This window comes from Rhinatrema bivittatum, chromosome 10, assembly GCF_901001135.1.
Source record: "Rhinatrema bivittatum chromosome 10, aRhiBiv1.1, whole genome shotgun sequence".
NCBI lineage: Eukaryota > Metazoa > Chordata > Amphibia > Gymnophiona > Rhinatrematidae > Rhinatrema > Rhinatrema bivittatum.
In genome coordinates this window covers 20,439,361-20,457,121 of record NC_042624.1, presented here as the reverse complement: position 1 = coordinate 20,457,121, position 17,761 = coordinate 20,439,361, and the positions used below count along the sequence as shown (strand labels likewise).

Here is a 17,761-nt window from a genome sequence, read left to right as displayed (position 1 = left end):
GCTTTATATCTTTTTAGACATCGGCAGAGGAGGAAGGCGAGGAGCCACCCACCTTTGTTGAGAAACCCCCCAGTGTTTTGCCACCCCCCGTTATTGAGCCAACACCCCTTGATGAGCCACCCCCTGTTATTTTGCCATCCCCCCCCCCCTGTTGAGCCAACCCCCATCTCTCCTGCCCCACCAGCCATGGGAGACGAGGACAACAGTCATTGATGTTGTCAACCCAGTCTCTCCGGAGCTTCCAGGTGCGGGTCGACGGCCGGAGGCCAGCTCAGAAGCCGGGGAAGGGCCCTCAGCCCTTGAGGGATGCCTGGATGTTGTGCTGGTTCTCCAAGTACGGTTGATCTGCAGCCTGGATGTCCAGGAGAGACTGGCAGTGCAGGCGGTGACCATCTTGCACGAGCTGCGCCATGGCCAGCGGGAGATCATAGAGCTCCTGCGCACAATGGCAGGAGCACAATCCCTGCTCGTCATGGCACGGGATCCTGTGGGACAGGCACAGTGTGATCAACGTCAATGACGATGATCCTCCTCTTCCCCCATGGCATGGTCCCTTCCCTTTCCTTCCCCATCCCATTATACCAAATATTTTTTTTTCATAAATAGTATATAGTTTAAATATATGTAAATAGTTTAAATATATATATATTTTTGGAATGCTAAAATTGTACGAGTTTCATTTAACCAATTTATTTTGAATACTTATTAAATGAAACTATTGTGTGTTGTGAGGAGTGGCATGCCACATAAAAAAGAAACATCAGTTTATGGGCCAAAAAATGCTTTATTTAACAATTATTGGTTAATGGAACGAAAAGCTGAGGAGACATCTCTAATGGCACCGATCAATTCTGTCATCATTTCCTTCATCAAAATCGCGTGAGAAGCCAGCACACCATTGATATCTGCTCGGATCAACCTCATTTCCTGGAGCATCAAGTCATTGCATTGATCCTGTCGAGAGGTGATTCCATTCATAAACTGCTCGCTTAGGCTGTCAATTCGAATAATGCCTGTTCCAGGTCCTGTGATACTGAGGCCATTTCCTGTGCCGGTGGAGCAGCAGCCTGTACCGGAGATGGTTCTGATGCTAGAAATGGTTCCATGGCGACAGATGCCTCAGGTTGTGTTACAAATGGTTCCAGGGGTGCAGATGCCTCAGGTTGTTGGCTCTCAGGAGACACATCGAACAGATTAAATGTGACCACTTCCTCTGTGGAGACATGTTAGCTGGGGGAGTCCGCGTTAGACATGGGGAATTCATCAGGCGTGGGAATGGATTCATCGCTAGTTACGTAGCCCTTCTCTGTACCTTCTCCATCGCAATTATATCTTTTTTGAGATGCGGCAACCAGAATTGTACACAGTATTCAAGGTGCGGTCTCACCATGGAGCGATACAGAGGCATTATGACATTTTCCGTTTTATTCACCATTCCCTTTCTAATAATTCCCAACATTCTGTTTGCTTTTTTGACTGCCGCAGCCCACTTAACCAACGATTTCAATGTGTTATCCACTATGACACCCAGATCTCTTTCTTGGGTTGTAGCACCTAATATGGAACCCAACATTGTGTAATTATAGCATGGGTTATTTTTCCCTATATGCATCACCTTGCACTTATCCACATTAAATTTCATCTGCCATTTGGATGCCCAATTTTCCAGTCTCACAAGGTCTTCCTGCAATTTATCACAATCTGCTTGTGATTTAACTACTCTGAACAATTTTGTGTCATCTGCAAATTTGATTATCTCACTCGTCGTATTTCTTTCCAGATCATTTATAAATATATTGAACAGTAAGGGTCCCAATACAGATCCCTGAGGCACTCCACTGTCCACTCCCTTCCACTGAGAAAATTGCCCATTTAATCCTACTCTCTGTTTCCTGTCTTTTAGCCAGTTTGCAATCCACGAAAGGACATCGCCACCTATCCCATGACTTTTTACTTTTCCTAGAAGCCTCTCATGAGGAACTTGGACTGAAAGATAACTTTATATTTATCACAGACAACATGGCACAGTAACCTTTTCTTCATCCGTGAAGCTAGCGTTACGGGTTCGCTTTTTGGAAGGCTGGCTAGAACTTGTGCCTTCCAGCTCTTGATGTTCACCGTACTCTGCCTCGACGTGCGCAATAGAACGTTTTCCAGCCATAATGCCTGAATGGGAAAAAAAAAAAAAGAAGAATAGGGATTAATGAATGTAGAGACAGCATGACGGAAATAGACAAAAGCAGAATAAATGAAAAAAATTGTGAACCAGAAACAAGAGAGGCCCATGGACAGCATCAAGCAAGAGCCTGAACTAGTGCCTTCCAGCGGTTGCCGATCTCTGGACTCTGCCTCTACTCGTGCAATGGAATGTTTTCCTAGCATGATTGTCTGAATAGGAGAAAAAAACCGGAGGAAAGGGATTAATGAATGGAGAGATAATCAAGAACAGAATGACCCCGAAGGAAGAGGAGCACATGCAGAGCATACAGTAAAGACTCAAAATCAGCAAAACAGAAGAGGAGCACATGTAGAGAGCAAAGCAGAGTCAAATTCTGCAAAACAAGGAAGAGGAGCACATACAGAGTCAAATCAGCAAAATGAAAGAAAAAAATTACACAATGTACGGCCCTACGACCGAAGGACATCGGTCTGAAAGAGGCATGTCGTAGGCCCTGCTACCGATCCTTTCTGGACACTCAGGGCAGCGGCCATGGACGTTGGAAGGTAGCGGGGCCTCCGACCATAGACGTCCGGAAAGAGGCGGGAACATCCATGGCGTGGTTTGAGGCAGGCCCCACTACCTTCCAAAGTCCATGGCCACTGCCTTGAGCGTCTGAAAAGGATCGGTAGCGGGGCCTCCGATCATGGACGATCGGATTGAGAGGCCTGCCTCCGACCACGCCATGGACGTTGGTCAGAAAGAGGCGGGAACGTCCATGGCGTGGTCTGAGGCAGGCCTCGCTATCTTCCAACGTCCATGGCCGCCCTGAGCACCCGGACGTCCATGATCGGAGGCCCCGCTCCCTTCCAATGTCCATGGCAGCCTCCTTGAGTGCCCGGACGTGGAAGGTAGCGGGGCCTCCGATCATGGACGTCCGGGTGCTCAAGGCAGCGGCCTCTGAGTATACATGACTCCAGGTGTCCATGCGGTGTCCAAGCATGTGCCTCTTACCTGCTGAAAGCGTTGCCGATCTTTCGAAAGATATCCAAAGGTACCGCTTGTAACCGCTCTGTCCTGGCCCGAACCAAAATACAAAAGGACTTTCTTACTTGGCGATGCAACTTATATACACGTCCAAGTTAGGATTATGACGCGGCAATGATGTCACAAAGAGGGAACGGCTAAGTTTCCAGGTCGATGAAAAGTTACATTTTTGTAACATTTTAAAAATGACATTTCCCGTTCCATTAAACGACATGTATGGTATGGAAGCAGCGCACCCTGGATACTGTATAGGAGTTCTATAATGTCCTATACAGTAAAATGGATAGAGAGCGCCTACCGCGCGATAGACACGCCTTTGGCGCCACTTGCATTTGCGTCTAATTTGAATACTGAATAGAGGGGACTGTGAACCAAAATGTGTGTGCAGCAAATGAGTGGGCGTTGGACACTGCCGCACTTTATTTTACGCGTCGGTACTGTATCGGTCAGAATGGCTCTAGAACAAGGGGCCATGGGATGATGTCTAAGGAGTAATCTTAGGAAATATTTCTTTTCAGAGAGTGTATTGGATGCATGGAACAACCTCCCAGTGGAGGTGGTGGAGACAAAAATAGTATCCAAATTCAAGAAAGCACAAGATAAATATAGAGAATCTCTGAATGAGTGACTGGAATTTTAAGGGCTACAAAAACTGGATAGCTGGGCAGACTAGATGGGCCATATGGTCTTTTTCAGCCATCATGTTTCTATATTTTATATGCACAACATGGGAATAAATCCCTTTCAGTAAGACCATGGCAATACAGGGAAAACAATTTTGCATTTATAGCAAATTCTGCAACAGTGACAAAATTCCTGTCTGATCTCCAAATATGGCAACTGCCTGAGAATCATTAAATTAAAACTTTTCCCTAGTATGTAGGTATATCACCCTCCCCACAATATCATTTTTCTTTGAATATTTGTCCAATGTTTGTTTGCAAGAGGATTATGATTTATCATATATTTAATTAATCCAATCTACGTGACTAAAAAAATAAAAATATTTTCCAGAATGAACCAAGTGGATATCATTCCTCGCGAAGTAATTTGGCCCACTATTTCAAACATGGCTACTGAGGAATTGTAAGAAGGCTGGTTAAAGATTTCTAAAACAAATGATTTAGCAGCAATTCTTTTTAAATGAAGGTGTGAATGTTGAAATATTGCAATCAGAGGGTTTGGTTTCAATATAATTTACTTTATATATACTCATGCTTCCAAACATCATATCTTGAAGTTAAATTAAAAATGCATTACTAACTCTAAATTCCATATAATCTTTCAATGCAATTATTACAAGCTGATGATATTTGAACATATAAAAATTAAAGTAGAAAAACAAATTGAACGCTTAATGTTCAATTATTCAGAAGTGAGATTTGGCAGCATACACCTAATAATAAAAATTACAATGTGATTTCTCAATTGTTTGAGATCAAGTGCATACATGAAAATAGATAGTACAGCTTATAATGGTACTCACCTGCTGGTTGAAATGTCTATTCAGAGCTACACTCAGCAGGTCAGTAGCATATTTGGATGAACTGTAAGATTCCTGACCCTGGCTGTGCTGGTAATCCAGTAGACTGAAAGCTGATTTCCTAGCATTGCTAGAAGAGGTCCAGATTAGCTGAGATGGGTTGTCAACATGGCACAGAAGAGACTCAATTGCTCTAATCTGAGTGTGAAAAATAATGAAAAATTTAAATAAACTGATCAGAAAACAAAGAGACTTTGAGAAATAGTGAAAGTTGCTTATCTTCCTTTTTCGAAAGAACAAAATCCATCAATTTCTTCTATCATCCCTCATCTTTTTGGCTAAAGTAGAGGAAACAATAGTGTTAGAACATCTTAATGATTATTTGGATGAACATCATTTTCTGAACACCCACCAAGAACCTGAGTACTGAAATTCTCCTGCTTTCAATGCTTGATACAGAATATTGTGATTTCTAGGATGGTACTAGTTATCCTATTTTACTCGATATCTCCTCTGATTTTGATACCCTGAATCATGACATATTGTTAAATGGATTGCAGGTATAGCTGGAACATTTTACCAGTGGTTTTCATTATATCTTAGTGATTGTGCACAAAAGATTTGGACTGGGCGAACTGTGTTGTCATGGCATGGATTAATAAGGAAGATTCCCCAGGGGGGTGTTATCCCTCTCAGCCACACTTTTTAATATTTACCTTACTCCTTTCTGCAAGATACTTGCATGTTTAGGCATTTGCTAGAAGATATACAAGACAATATACTCTGAAATTTGCTACATTCTGTTTAAGTACTGTCAAAGCAATGGTTATTCTATAAAAAAATTCTCTCTAAATATCAATAAAACTGAGTTTATACTTGTGGTTAATCCATCCACTGAACTGTTGATATTATTGCTCAGCAGGTTCGGAATCTGAGAGTTACACTTCTATAGTCCTGTGTATGAAAAGCCTGTTCTGCTGGCATAGAATGAGGTCTTGGGAGAAAAATCTGGAAGTACAATAGACTGATTCAAATAGAATTGTGATACTACCTTAAGTGAGAATTTTGGATGTACCTCTATTCTTAAAAATCCAGGTATAAGGTGCAAAGCAACATGGTAATGATAGCAGAAAAAGATCAAATAGTCCATTCAGTCTGCCTATCAAGTTTCTTATGGTAGCAACAGGTTACTTTCATGTTTCTTTCTAAAAAGGGTAGTAATTGCTGTTCTGTGCGGGTTGCCCCTAAGTCTTATGTTAAGGGTAATAAAATTTACAATCAAAACCAAGCAACTGTCAAACATAACAAAATAAACTGCTAGCAACATTTTTACAGGGTGAGCAGCCTTCTTGATAATTCATACAATGCTGTCTGAACGTGCTTTGATTTTGGACTTGTACAGTCCTGTGCTTTTTGCCCTGTCTGCATATCAGTACCCGGACTGTAAATGTCTGGGCTCAGCTTTAGCTGTTGTCTGAATCAATTTCCCCTTTTTCCCCCCACCAAAGCAGACAGCAATGTTGTAGATGTTGTAGTTGGATCAAAAGTATCAAGGCTAAATGGTTAAGGGCAATATGTACCAAGGATTGGATTTCATTGATTCTGCAAGCTGAGGTGACATATTAGAAATATAATTTCCAAGTTAAGAATGTTAGTTGAAACAGAACTAGATTTAAATCCCATTGAGTAGGCAGTAGTCTGATTGGAAGTTGCAAGTGGTATTTTTTGTTTTTTTTATAAAGTGAGATACTAGTGGGTGCTGAGAAATAGGTAAACCTTGCAAATGTCAATGGTAAAGCGCTATTACACTCAATGTATTTTATCTGAACTTGACTTTAATCCTGAATCAGCCAGATGAAGATGATACTGAAGTAAGAAGCTGTATGATATGTGAAAGCTCCTTGTTACGAGAGGCACACCAGACAGGAAATCTTTTCCATTTAAAGTTGTATGAACATCTAGTAGCTGGTCTCCTTGCTGCCAAAAGCACCTGTTTTGGGGTGGAAAGGGCATGGCATGCATTACACTAGTATCAATATTCATGCTGAGAGAGACAGAGATTGAAAATTGGGGTGAAGTAGTGAGCTCTCAAACAGAGATGAGATTTGGAAATATTCTTAGGCGTATGGGGGGGGGGGGTTGAGGCTACAGCTAGCCACTGTAGTAACCATGGAAACCATATGTTGAGACCAAAAAGGGCTATAAAAATCATTCTGTGCCTTTTTTTTTTTTTTACTTCAGGTTTCAGACTACAAAATGCTAACAGATTAGACTGGCTAATAAAAGAAGCAACTCAATAATAATGGGAGACTTCAATTACTTAAGTATTGATTGGGTAAATGTCACATGCAAGGAAGGTACAAGTCCCTAGATGCCATCAATGACTGCTTCATGCAGGAGTTGGTCACGGAACCAAAGAACAGGGTAACTATTTTAAATCTAATTCTCAGTGGAGCCACTTGGCAACAGTGATCATAATGTAATAAAATTTGACATAACCGCTGGAGAGCAAATACTAAGGAAAACTGCTACAGTAGCAATTTATTATAAAGAGGGAGACTATGATAAAATGAGGACATTTATTAGAAAAAAGCTCCAAAGGTTAAAAACTTACAGAAGGCATGGACGCTGTTAAAAATTACCATCCCTGAGGCTCATCCAAAATGTATTCCATGCATTAAAAAAGGCTGAAGGAAAATCAAACAACTACCAGCATGGTTTAATAATGAGGTGAAAGAGGCAGTTAGAGCCAAAAGGTCATCAATGAAACAAACTGAAAGCAGCAAATGAGGAAAATAGGGAAAAGCATACGCACTGGCAAGTCAGATATAAAAAAGTACTTAAACAGGTTAAAAGTTAATTTGAAAATAAATTTGCCATAGAAGTAAAAACTAAGTACCGGTATATTGAAAGTAAAAAGCCTGTGAAATAGTCAGTTGGGGTACTAGATGATCAAGGTGCAATAGGGGTGGTTAAGGTGGACTAGGAAATAGAAAAACTAAATTAATTATTTGCCTCTGTCTACTGAGAAGGATGTCGTGGTCATACCCACACCAGAAACATTTTTTGATGGTGATGACTAAATGACTAGATGGAATCACTGTAAAATTGGAGGATGTAATAACTCAAATGTACAGACTAAAGAATAACAAATCACCAGGACAGAATGGTATTCACCCCAGAGTTCTAAAAGAATTAAAAAATGAAATTGCAGACCTGTCATTTAAAATAGGCACAGTACCAAAAGAATGGAGGGTGGCCAGTGTGACGCCAATTGGGGTATCAGTGAATCTGATATCTGTGTCAGGCAAAATGGTCAAAATGAATCTTAAACAAATTACTGATGACAAAGGCATGGTTTAGGGGGGGGAGAGAGAACATGTTTTTTTGCAAAGGGAAGTCTTGCCTTACCAATTTACTAGAACTTTTTGGGTATGTAAACAAACATGTGTACAAAGGTGAACTGGTTGATATAATGTATCTTGGATTTTCCGAAGACATTTGACAAATTCCCTCATGAGAGAATCCTCAAGAAATTGGGATGTCATGGGACTGAAGGTAACTGGATATTATTTATTTATACAACTTATATTCTGCAAATTCAACCATGTTCTGTGTAGATTAGAACCTCACACACACAAAACATGCATTTCAATAATATAATATAAAAATAAAATGCAATAAAATAAAACAATTACAAAAGTAAATAATTAGCTACTGCACAAGCAATGCTTAATTGGAAGAATAGAGAATTGAATCAAGGCAGAGCACACAATGTGATTTGGATTTCAAAGTTTTTGATACGGTCCCTCATAAGAGGCTCGTGAATAAAATATTTTGGTGTGAGTGCCAAGGCTGTGAGGGGTAGATTACAAACTGAATGACTGACAGAAGACAATGTGTAAAGGAAAATAGAAGATAGAATGGGTTTGAATACCTCAAGGATCAATTTTGGAGCTGGCTTTGTTCAATATCTTCATGAGCGACATTGGGGAGCAGTTAGATGGAAAAGTTTACCTTTTCGCAAACGATACTAAGATCCACAACAGAGTGAACATGCCTGAAGGAACAGAGAATGAAAAGTGATTTAAGAAAACTTGAAGAGTAGTTAAAGATTTGGCAACTGAGATTCAATGCCAAGAATTGCAAGTTATGCACCATGGGTGCGGTAATACAAAAGAGCTGTATCTGATGGGGATGGGGGGGGGGGGGGGGGGGCGCGATAGACTAATGTGTGACCTTAGCGATCTGAAGGCAGTTAAGCAATGGGACAAAGAGGTAGCTAAAGCCAGAATAACACTAGGCTGCATAGAGAGGAATAGCCAGCAGGAAAAAGGAGGTGATAATGTCCTTGTATTGGTCCTTAGTGAGGTCTCAACTGGAGTACTGTATTCAGTTCTGGAGACTATATCTCAAAAAGGATAGACAGAATGGAAATGGTCCAGAGGAAGGTGACCAAAATCGTATGGGGTCTATTTCAGAAGACGAAAATGATAAGGGGAATGGAACAGCTCCGCTATGAGGAAAGACTAAAGAGGTTAGGACTTTTCAGCTTGAAGAAGAGACGGCTGAGGGGGGATATGATAGAGGTTTAAAATCATGAGAGGTCTAGAACAGGTAGATGTGAATCGGTTATTTACTCTTTCAGATAAAAGAAAGACTAGGGGGCACTCCATGAAGTTAGCATGTGGCACATTTACAACTAATCGGAGAAAGTTCTTTTTTACTCAACGCACAATTAAACTCTGGAATTTGTTGCCAGAGGATGTGGTTAGTGCAGTTAGTATAGCTGTGTTTAAAAAAGGATTGGATAAGTTCTTGGAGAAGTCCATTATCTGCTATTAAGTTGACTTAGAAAATAGTCACTGCTATTACTAGCAACAGTAACATGGAACAGACTTAGTTTTTGGGTACTTGCCAGGTTCATATGGCCTAGATTGGCCATTGTTGTAAACAGGATGCTGGGCTTGATGGACCCTTGGTCTGACCCAGTATGGCATGTTCTTATGTTTTTATTTAAATATGCATACCCTGAAGGAGAGGAGGTGCAAGGGAGATATGATGCAGATTTTCAGATACCTGAAACGTATTAATGATATATAACCATAAACCTTTTCCACTGGAAAGGAAACAACAACTTGGAGTTACAGTATGAAAATCCCCCCCACAGACGAGTTAAGAGATGCAGCACCTCCTCGGAAAGTTCCCATTCTCCAGGATCTAGCTGCTGGCGACAGAGAAAATCCGCCTGGATGTTGTCGACTCTGGCTATGTGAGAGGCCGACAGGCGGACGAGATGGCATTCCGCCCAGACCATTAGCTTGTCCACCTCCGCGGACACTGGACGACTTCTTGTTCCCCCTTGACGATTGATGTAAGCCACCATTGTCGCATTGTCTGACAGAATTTGCACCGCTTGAGGGCGCACAACAGGGAGAAAAGTGCGTAAGGCCAGGCGTACAGCCCTGGTCTCCAAGTGATTTATGGTCCTTGTCGCCTGTCGACCCGTCAATCTGCCCTGTGCTGTCCACGATTGGCCAACTGCTCCCCAGTCAGAAAGGCTGGCGTCCGTCGTTACAATCACCCATTGAGGCTCCTTCAGATCCATGCCACGCTGTAAGTGGGCCGGAATCAATCACCAATCAAGGCTGGATCTGGCGGGCTCCAAGAGTGGTAATGGGATCTGGAATTCTTCTGACTTCGGATCCCAACGAGAAAGTAACGCCCTCTGCAATGGTTATATATGAGCAAAGGCCCAAGGGACTAACTCCAGAGTAAATGCCATAGAACTAAGCACCTGCATGTAATCCCATACCTGGGGCACCGGCAGAAACAACAGACGTCGGATCTGTGTTGTCAGCTTGTTGATCCGTTCCGGCATGAGAAACACTTTGCCGACTGACGTGTCGAACAGAGCGCCTAGGAAGGTTAGCACCTGATTGACGACTCATCTGAGAGAGTGAAGACGGTGCAAAACTGTTTGAACCGCTGTCCTGCAAAGCTCATCTGACTTTACTCGAATGAGTCAATCGTCCAGGTAAGGATAAACCAAAATGCCCTCCCGCCTGAGGGCCATAGCCACCACCACCATCACACCTTGATGAAGATGTGGGGAGCTGTCGCTAAACCGAACAGGAGCGCTTGGAACTGATAATGCTTGCCCAAAATCATGAACCGGAGAAACCGCTGATGATGCTCGCGGATCCCTATGTGAAGATACGCTGCCATCAGATCCAAAAAAGCCAAATATTCGCCGGAGTGGACGGCCGCAATGACTGAGCAGAGTCTCTCCATGTGTAAACGAGTTACGCGAAGCACCCTGTTCACCTTCTTGAGATCCAAGATCGGTCGGAAGGAGCCCTCCTTCTTGGGGACCATGAAATATATGGAGTATCTGCCAGTTCGGTACTCCTCCGGAGGAACTGGGACAAATCGCTCTCAGGACTTTCAACCGACCCAGGGTCTGAGTTACTGCTGTGCGCGTTGGGCGAGACTCGCAGGGCGACATCAGAAACAGGTCCCACAATGGGCGAGCAAAATCCAAAGTGTAACCATGTTCGATAATGTTTAGAGTATTACTCAATGTTTGATAGGGCTTGTCAAGTGTGTTAAATATTAATATGCCAAAGCCACATGAATAATTCTTAATGGGTACACCATGTAAATTAATATTGGCAAATCTTTTTATGGGTGAATTTGAATCCACATGGATAGAAACGTCTCCATTTAAAGAAAGGAAAAGATTGTGGATGAGATTCATTGACGACTTTTTTTCGTTGTAGATGGGGAATATAGCTGAATTAAATAGATTTTTTAAATGGTTAAACTCATGCAATGATAATATACAGTTCACTATGAACTACAGTTACCGAGAAATAACATACTTGGAGGTGAAAATCATCATGGATGATAATGGAAAGTTCTACACCACACTTTATCGAAAGAGTACTGATCGAAATACATATTTGCATTTTAATAGTTTCCATCCACAATCACTGAGAGACAACTTACTGTTTTCTCAATTTTTGTGAGTCAAAAGGATTTGCACAACTCTCCAAGAATTCAAACACAAATCTAGAGCCATGTCGAATGATTTTCTTGAGCGAGGATACCCTGTTGGAGTCATTAAGAAAGCCTATAGAAGAGCATATTTCTCACCTAGGGAGAGTTTATCATCATCATCAAGCAAAAAACAAACAAACACACAATCACAGGATTCTAATGTATTGACATGTGTCATGAGGCATAGTAGCACATCAAAAGATATTAACATTTTTTTTCAAGAATCTGTCCATATTAAGATTGCATGAACAATTGAAAACACTGAGATCAGATTTGCGTTTACTAGAAGTAAAAATTTAAAAGTTATGTCCATCATATTATGAGATCAAGGTCCGCACTGGTAGTACAGTACGTTTGGGATATTACAAGTGCAGACATTGTTTAGCCTGTAAGGTAACTTGAGCTTCAGACATTCAGTCATCCAGTAACTGGAAAAGAATATAAACAAACAATTTTCTACTTGTGCTACCAAATATGTTGTCTATATAGTTTTGTGTCCTTGTATGAGGAATTATGTTGGAAAGACTAGCAGAATGCTAAGAACACGCATTTCTGAACATCACAGTTGTTTTAAAAATAAAAGGATTGAGGTTCCCATGGTTTCTCATTGCGTTGAAAACAATCATATATTTGAAGAACTATGTTTCTTTGTAATTGAGTCAGTAAAATCACATCCGTGGGGAGGAAATAAGGATAAGTATTTACTACAGAGAGAACAAAGGTGGATTTTTGAACTGCAGAGTACAGCACCAAATGGTTTAAATACAAGCATTGAATGGGGACATTTTTTATATTATTGTCATAGCCATGCAATCAATCCAGGAATTTACATAGAAGGTTTTAAGAATGGACCAATCAAGTGCATTCTTAGCTCTTACGTGGTTTGAGCTCTTTTGACTGACAACCAGTTCCCACAATAGCAAATGTGAGTTCACAACTAAGCACTACTACATAAGCTGCTACCTTTCAAGTTGATTCAAAATGAGGTAGGCTGTGGTCACGTTTGAATACCAGAAGTTTATGAGAGCAGTGCATCATTTTCAAGGTTGGTTAAATGGAGGATTTTGTATTTTAAAGATGTTTATCTCTTTTAAAATTATGAATTTCTTGTCATAGGAATAGTTGAGCTCTCCCTGACGCAGCCGTCCAGGCGACACATTGGCCAACTATCGGAGACACCAAGCAGTATTGGAGATATCAAGCAGCATTTTTGGAGATTTAAATTCTTAAGCAGAGAGAGATTGGTCAGGCGGAGCAAGAAGAACCCCACAGCATCCCATGTTGTGTGCGACAGCAAGGGAAACAAAAATCTGGCGAAAACGCCCCTCCGGAACCCTGGGAACCTGTGCGTAAGGTATCTGAGTGAAATTCCTCTTTTCTGTTTTTTTTTTTTTTTACAAAGCCGCAATCAACCAGGGGAATAAAGATGAAACAGCATCCCTAAAACAAAACAGAAGCGTCACAGGAGGCACCCGAGGAATTAATACATCTCTGGGTGCGAGGGGGAGGGACCGGCCCACCGGTAAATCCCCCTACTCACCGGTAGAAGACTTGGCTCCGGGTAACTCAGCTGTCGGGGCGTCCAACCCCAGTCGAGCCTCTACCAAGGAGAAGCCTTGGGAGGATTTGCGCTGTTCAACCTCCAGAAAAAAAATCTAACTTAGATAATTTTTTTTTCAACAACTTGATTTAGTCAAAGATCTATTCCAATGAAGGCAAACACCTTCTGAAGAAAACAATGTCTCCTATAATTATATTTAAAAAAAAAAAAAAAGTTAAGAGATCAGGACCACGGGTTCTGCCAACCTCATCTGCTGGAGTCAGAGAAAATACTGGAGGATCGCAGGTGGCACACCTGACTCCATCTGCTGGAAGGGAGGCATAACCCAGCAGTCTGGACTGATCCGGGTATGTACAGGGAACAAACCTTTTCCACTGGAAAGGAAACAACAACAACTTGGAGTCACAGTATGAAAATCCAGTGGGTACAACTCTGAATCAACATCAAGAAATATTTCTTCACAGAGGGTGGTGGATACCTGGAAAGCCCTCCTGAAAGAGGTGGTGAGGACATGAACAGTAAATAAATTTAAAAGGGCATGGGAAACACTGCAGATCCCTAAAGGCTTCAGGTTGACAATGAAGAAAAGTAACCTGTTAACTTTAGATATAACATTTCTGTATGGGAGTAACCTGCACAGAACAGCAGCTACAACTCTTAAGAGCACGAATGGGGATAATCTGCACAAAGTGGTAATAGCGCGTCGAAAACATGCGTCCAACCCCCCCGAAACTAATAGCGCCCGCAACATGCAAATGCATGTTGATGGCCCTATTAGCTATTCCTGCGCGATACAGAAAGTAAAATGTGCAGCCAAGCCGCACATTTTACTTTCAGAAATTAACGCCTGCCCAAAGGCTGGCATTAATTTCGGCCGGCACCGGGGAAGTGTACAGAAAAGCAGAAAAAACTGCTTTTCTGTACACCCTCCAACTTAATATCATAGTCGGAGGCCCCAAAAGTAAAAAAAAAAAAAAAAAAGTAAAAATCGGCCTGCAGGCCGCAGGTCGGACGCTCAATTATGCCGGCGTCCGTTTTCCGAACCCGTGGCTGTCAGCGTGTTTGAGAACAGACGCTGGAAAAATTGAGTATCGGCTGTCAAACCGGCTGACAGCCGCCGCTCCTGTCAAAAAGGAGGTGCTTTTACCGCGGGGTCCTAATTTGCATAGGCCACCCTCCTCAATCGCGCGCCGGGAGAGCGGGCGCTCGCTAGCTCTCCCGCGCGGTTTTCTGTATCAGCCCGTATCATGGGCCACTTGCTGGGCAGACTGGATGATCTTTATCTGCCATCATTACTATGTTACTATGCTTCCCTAATCTGCATCTCAACATAAATGCCCATCACTAATAAATACTTAATCCAAAAAGAACATCATTAATGTGACTGTGCTATTAGGGTGTGATACCTCATATACTATTAAGAGCCTCTCAATATTTTTTTAGAGAGTGTTCTCATCAAGTCATTTTTTCAAGCGTTAACCATAGTGTATGGACGCATTTATACGCTGTGTAGACTTGTTAAGTTTATAATCACTGGTATCAACAATCCCTGATCTTAAAGCAATACATTTTGCAAAAGAGACAAGAATTTTTTTTAAAGAATTTTTTAAAAATTATATGATGGAAAGCGTTCACTTATCAAATTATGCTGAGCGTGCGTGGGTGACAGCTTTTTTTGAAAAAACACCGGCAGGAACCCGACACGTCCGTGTTTCGTGGACTTCTTCAGGGGTTTTACTTTCTCAACGGTGTCTGAAATATAAATAATAAAGGTTAAGCTTCTAAACCTTAATTTCAAATGAAAATTATGTTCACGTGAACATCGGAGCCGCATCAATACAGCGAACATTGAAGCCCCAATTGTCAAACACTGTTCCCAATATTCGCACACATTTGACCAATTGAAATGGACTGTTTTAGAACAGGTACAAATCAATCCGAGGGGCGGTGACGTCATGAATCTTCTTAACCACAGAGAACAATGGTGGATTTTTACTTTGGCTACCGAAGCACCAGCAGGACTCAATGATACCATTGAGTGGATATCATTGCTTTAGCCTGAGTTTGCTAACGTCACTTCCGGCATTGGCTCAATTGGTCTGCAGCTGACTGGGAGACGTCTCTTTAAATAAAGCGCGGTAGAGCAATGGCGGATCCTGCTTTTTCAAGCTGTGATCGCGCACAAAGCGTCTATAAGATGGGACGAGCTTTCAACTATGTATGCCCTCAGCATTGGATGACGTATGTTTGAACATAATTTTCATTTGAAATTAAGGTTTAGAAGCTTAACCTTTATTATTTATATTTCAGACACCGTTGAGAAAGTAAAACCCCTGAAGAAGTCCACGAAACACGGACGTGTCTGGTTCCTGCCGGTGTTTTTTCAAAAAAAGCTGTCACCCACGCACGCTCAGCATAATTTGATAAGTGAACGCTTTCCATCATATAATTTTAAAAAAATTCTTTAAAAAAAATTCTTGTCTCTTTTGCAAAATGTATTGCTTTAAGATCAGGGATTGTTGATACCAGTGATTATAAACTTAACAAGTCTACACAGCGTATAAATGCGTCCATGCACTATGGTTAACGCTTGAAAAAATGACTTGATGAGAACACTCTCTAAAAAAATATTGAGAGGCTCTTAATAGTATATGAGGTATCACACCCTAATAGCACAGTCACATCAATGATGTTCTTTTTGGATTAAGTATCAATTTATACATCATTACCTACACAGTTCCTTTTGAACTAGTCGCATCACTAATAAATGCCTGTGAAAATAAAACTGCTTTAACTTGCTTATGAAATTTTAAATAATCTTGCTCTTGACATAAATACAAGGGAAGGGTATTCCATAGTAACGGAGTAGCTATTGAGAATTCCTTCAATCTAATAACTCTAAGACGGAAATCATTCAGCGATGGAATCTTTAACAGCATCTGGGAAGATGAGCGGAGAGCATGAGTTGGTACATACCATTTAAGTTTCTCTGCCAAGCAATGAGATTCAGTATAAACCGTCCTATATATTAGTGGTGCTCAACCTTTTTTGAGTCGGGACACACCTCACAGATGGTTCTCACATGCATGACACACTGAACATGTGACCATCACCAGGCTAAATGTAAACAAACACTCTGCATTCCACAGGAACCCCCTCGACCCCCAACAATGGGTGCAGAGCAGACTAGGACACTCCCCGTTCAATTTACCATACAAAAAAGATATTTCTGGTGACATCAACAACAAACACTCTCTCCTACCAGGTGCAATAGCCCTCCTTATGAAAAAACAGTATTTTACCACTAATGCGTGTTCTATTGCGAAAACACAACAAATAATATTGATACAAATGCCTACATACTAGTAAAATACTTCACCTCAGTCACACACACAGAATCCATCTTCACCAAGTACAAAAAGACCACAAATTACAAATATGGAAAAAGAAACTGGAATGGAAACCCGAAAAAGCCACACTGCATTCTGTGCAAAACAGGATCTGAAATAATGTACACAAACTAATGTGCACAAAGCTACACCTGCATTATGGAACTCAAACAGTAACAACCCTACCTATGAAAAGGGAGCACTGCAAAAATTACACCAGGCCCTAAACACCAATACACATCCTATTAAGAAAACAGAACAAGCCAAGCTGCTATAGATCCCTACCAAGAAACTACAAGCTCGCAGAACACAGACAGACCCTCACCAAATACAGAATAAAGTGACCATAAAGCGAATGTTTTTGTTTTTGCGTTGTTTTACTGCATACAGAGTTTGGCTTCTTGCTGTTTCCAGTTCACTTTTTGTCTCCACATTTCTATTTATACATTCCCCAAGAAATATAAAATAATCTAAAATTAGAATATAATAAATGTTTCAAAACAACCGATAAATGGAACATCCAATCATTAAAAATTTTCAAAATTATTAAAAATTCTCCAAACACCAATAAACTATTTCTAACAGCAGATATCACATAATACCTAATAATTAAAATGGTAGTCAATCAAGAAACAAACTTAAAAAGCCACCTTTACTTACCCTCTCCAGTTACTCTTGTACTCCTTTCCATTGTAGGCCAATAGCACATACTAAAAGCAGCAAGGGCTGCTGAAATTCTGTCCTCACGTTCTTCTTCCTTAGGGTCCATGACTAGTCTATCTCAAAACACACACACTCACAGACAAACCAGTCACCTGCCTGACCACTCTCTCTCTCACACACACCAGCCACCTGCCTGACCAATCCCTCTCTCTCTCACACACACACACCAGTCACCTGTCTGACCAATCTCTCTCTCTCACACACACACACACACACCCCAGTCACCTGCCTGACCAATTTCTCACACACCCCAGTCACCTGCCTGACCAATCTCTCTCTCACACTCACACTCACACTCACACACACCAGTCACCTGCCTGACCAATCTCTCTCTCTCA

The 17,761-nt window shown here is 41.4% G+C and overlaps 1 protein-coding gene across 1 annotated transcript in view; it reads right to left on the bottom strand.

The window, feature by feature from the left end:
• Positions 1 to 17,761, bottom strand: part of HSD17B7 (hydroxysteroid 17-beta dehydrogenase 7) — a gene marked incomplete in the record, with an annotated part of 167,007 nt that overhangs the window by 36,968 nt on the left and 112,278 nt on the right. The window contains 1 exon segment of the mRNA XM_029617811.1: positions 4,692 to 4,886. Within this exon segment, the coding sequence (XP_029473671.1) occupies positions 4,692 to 4,886 (195 nt within the window).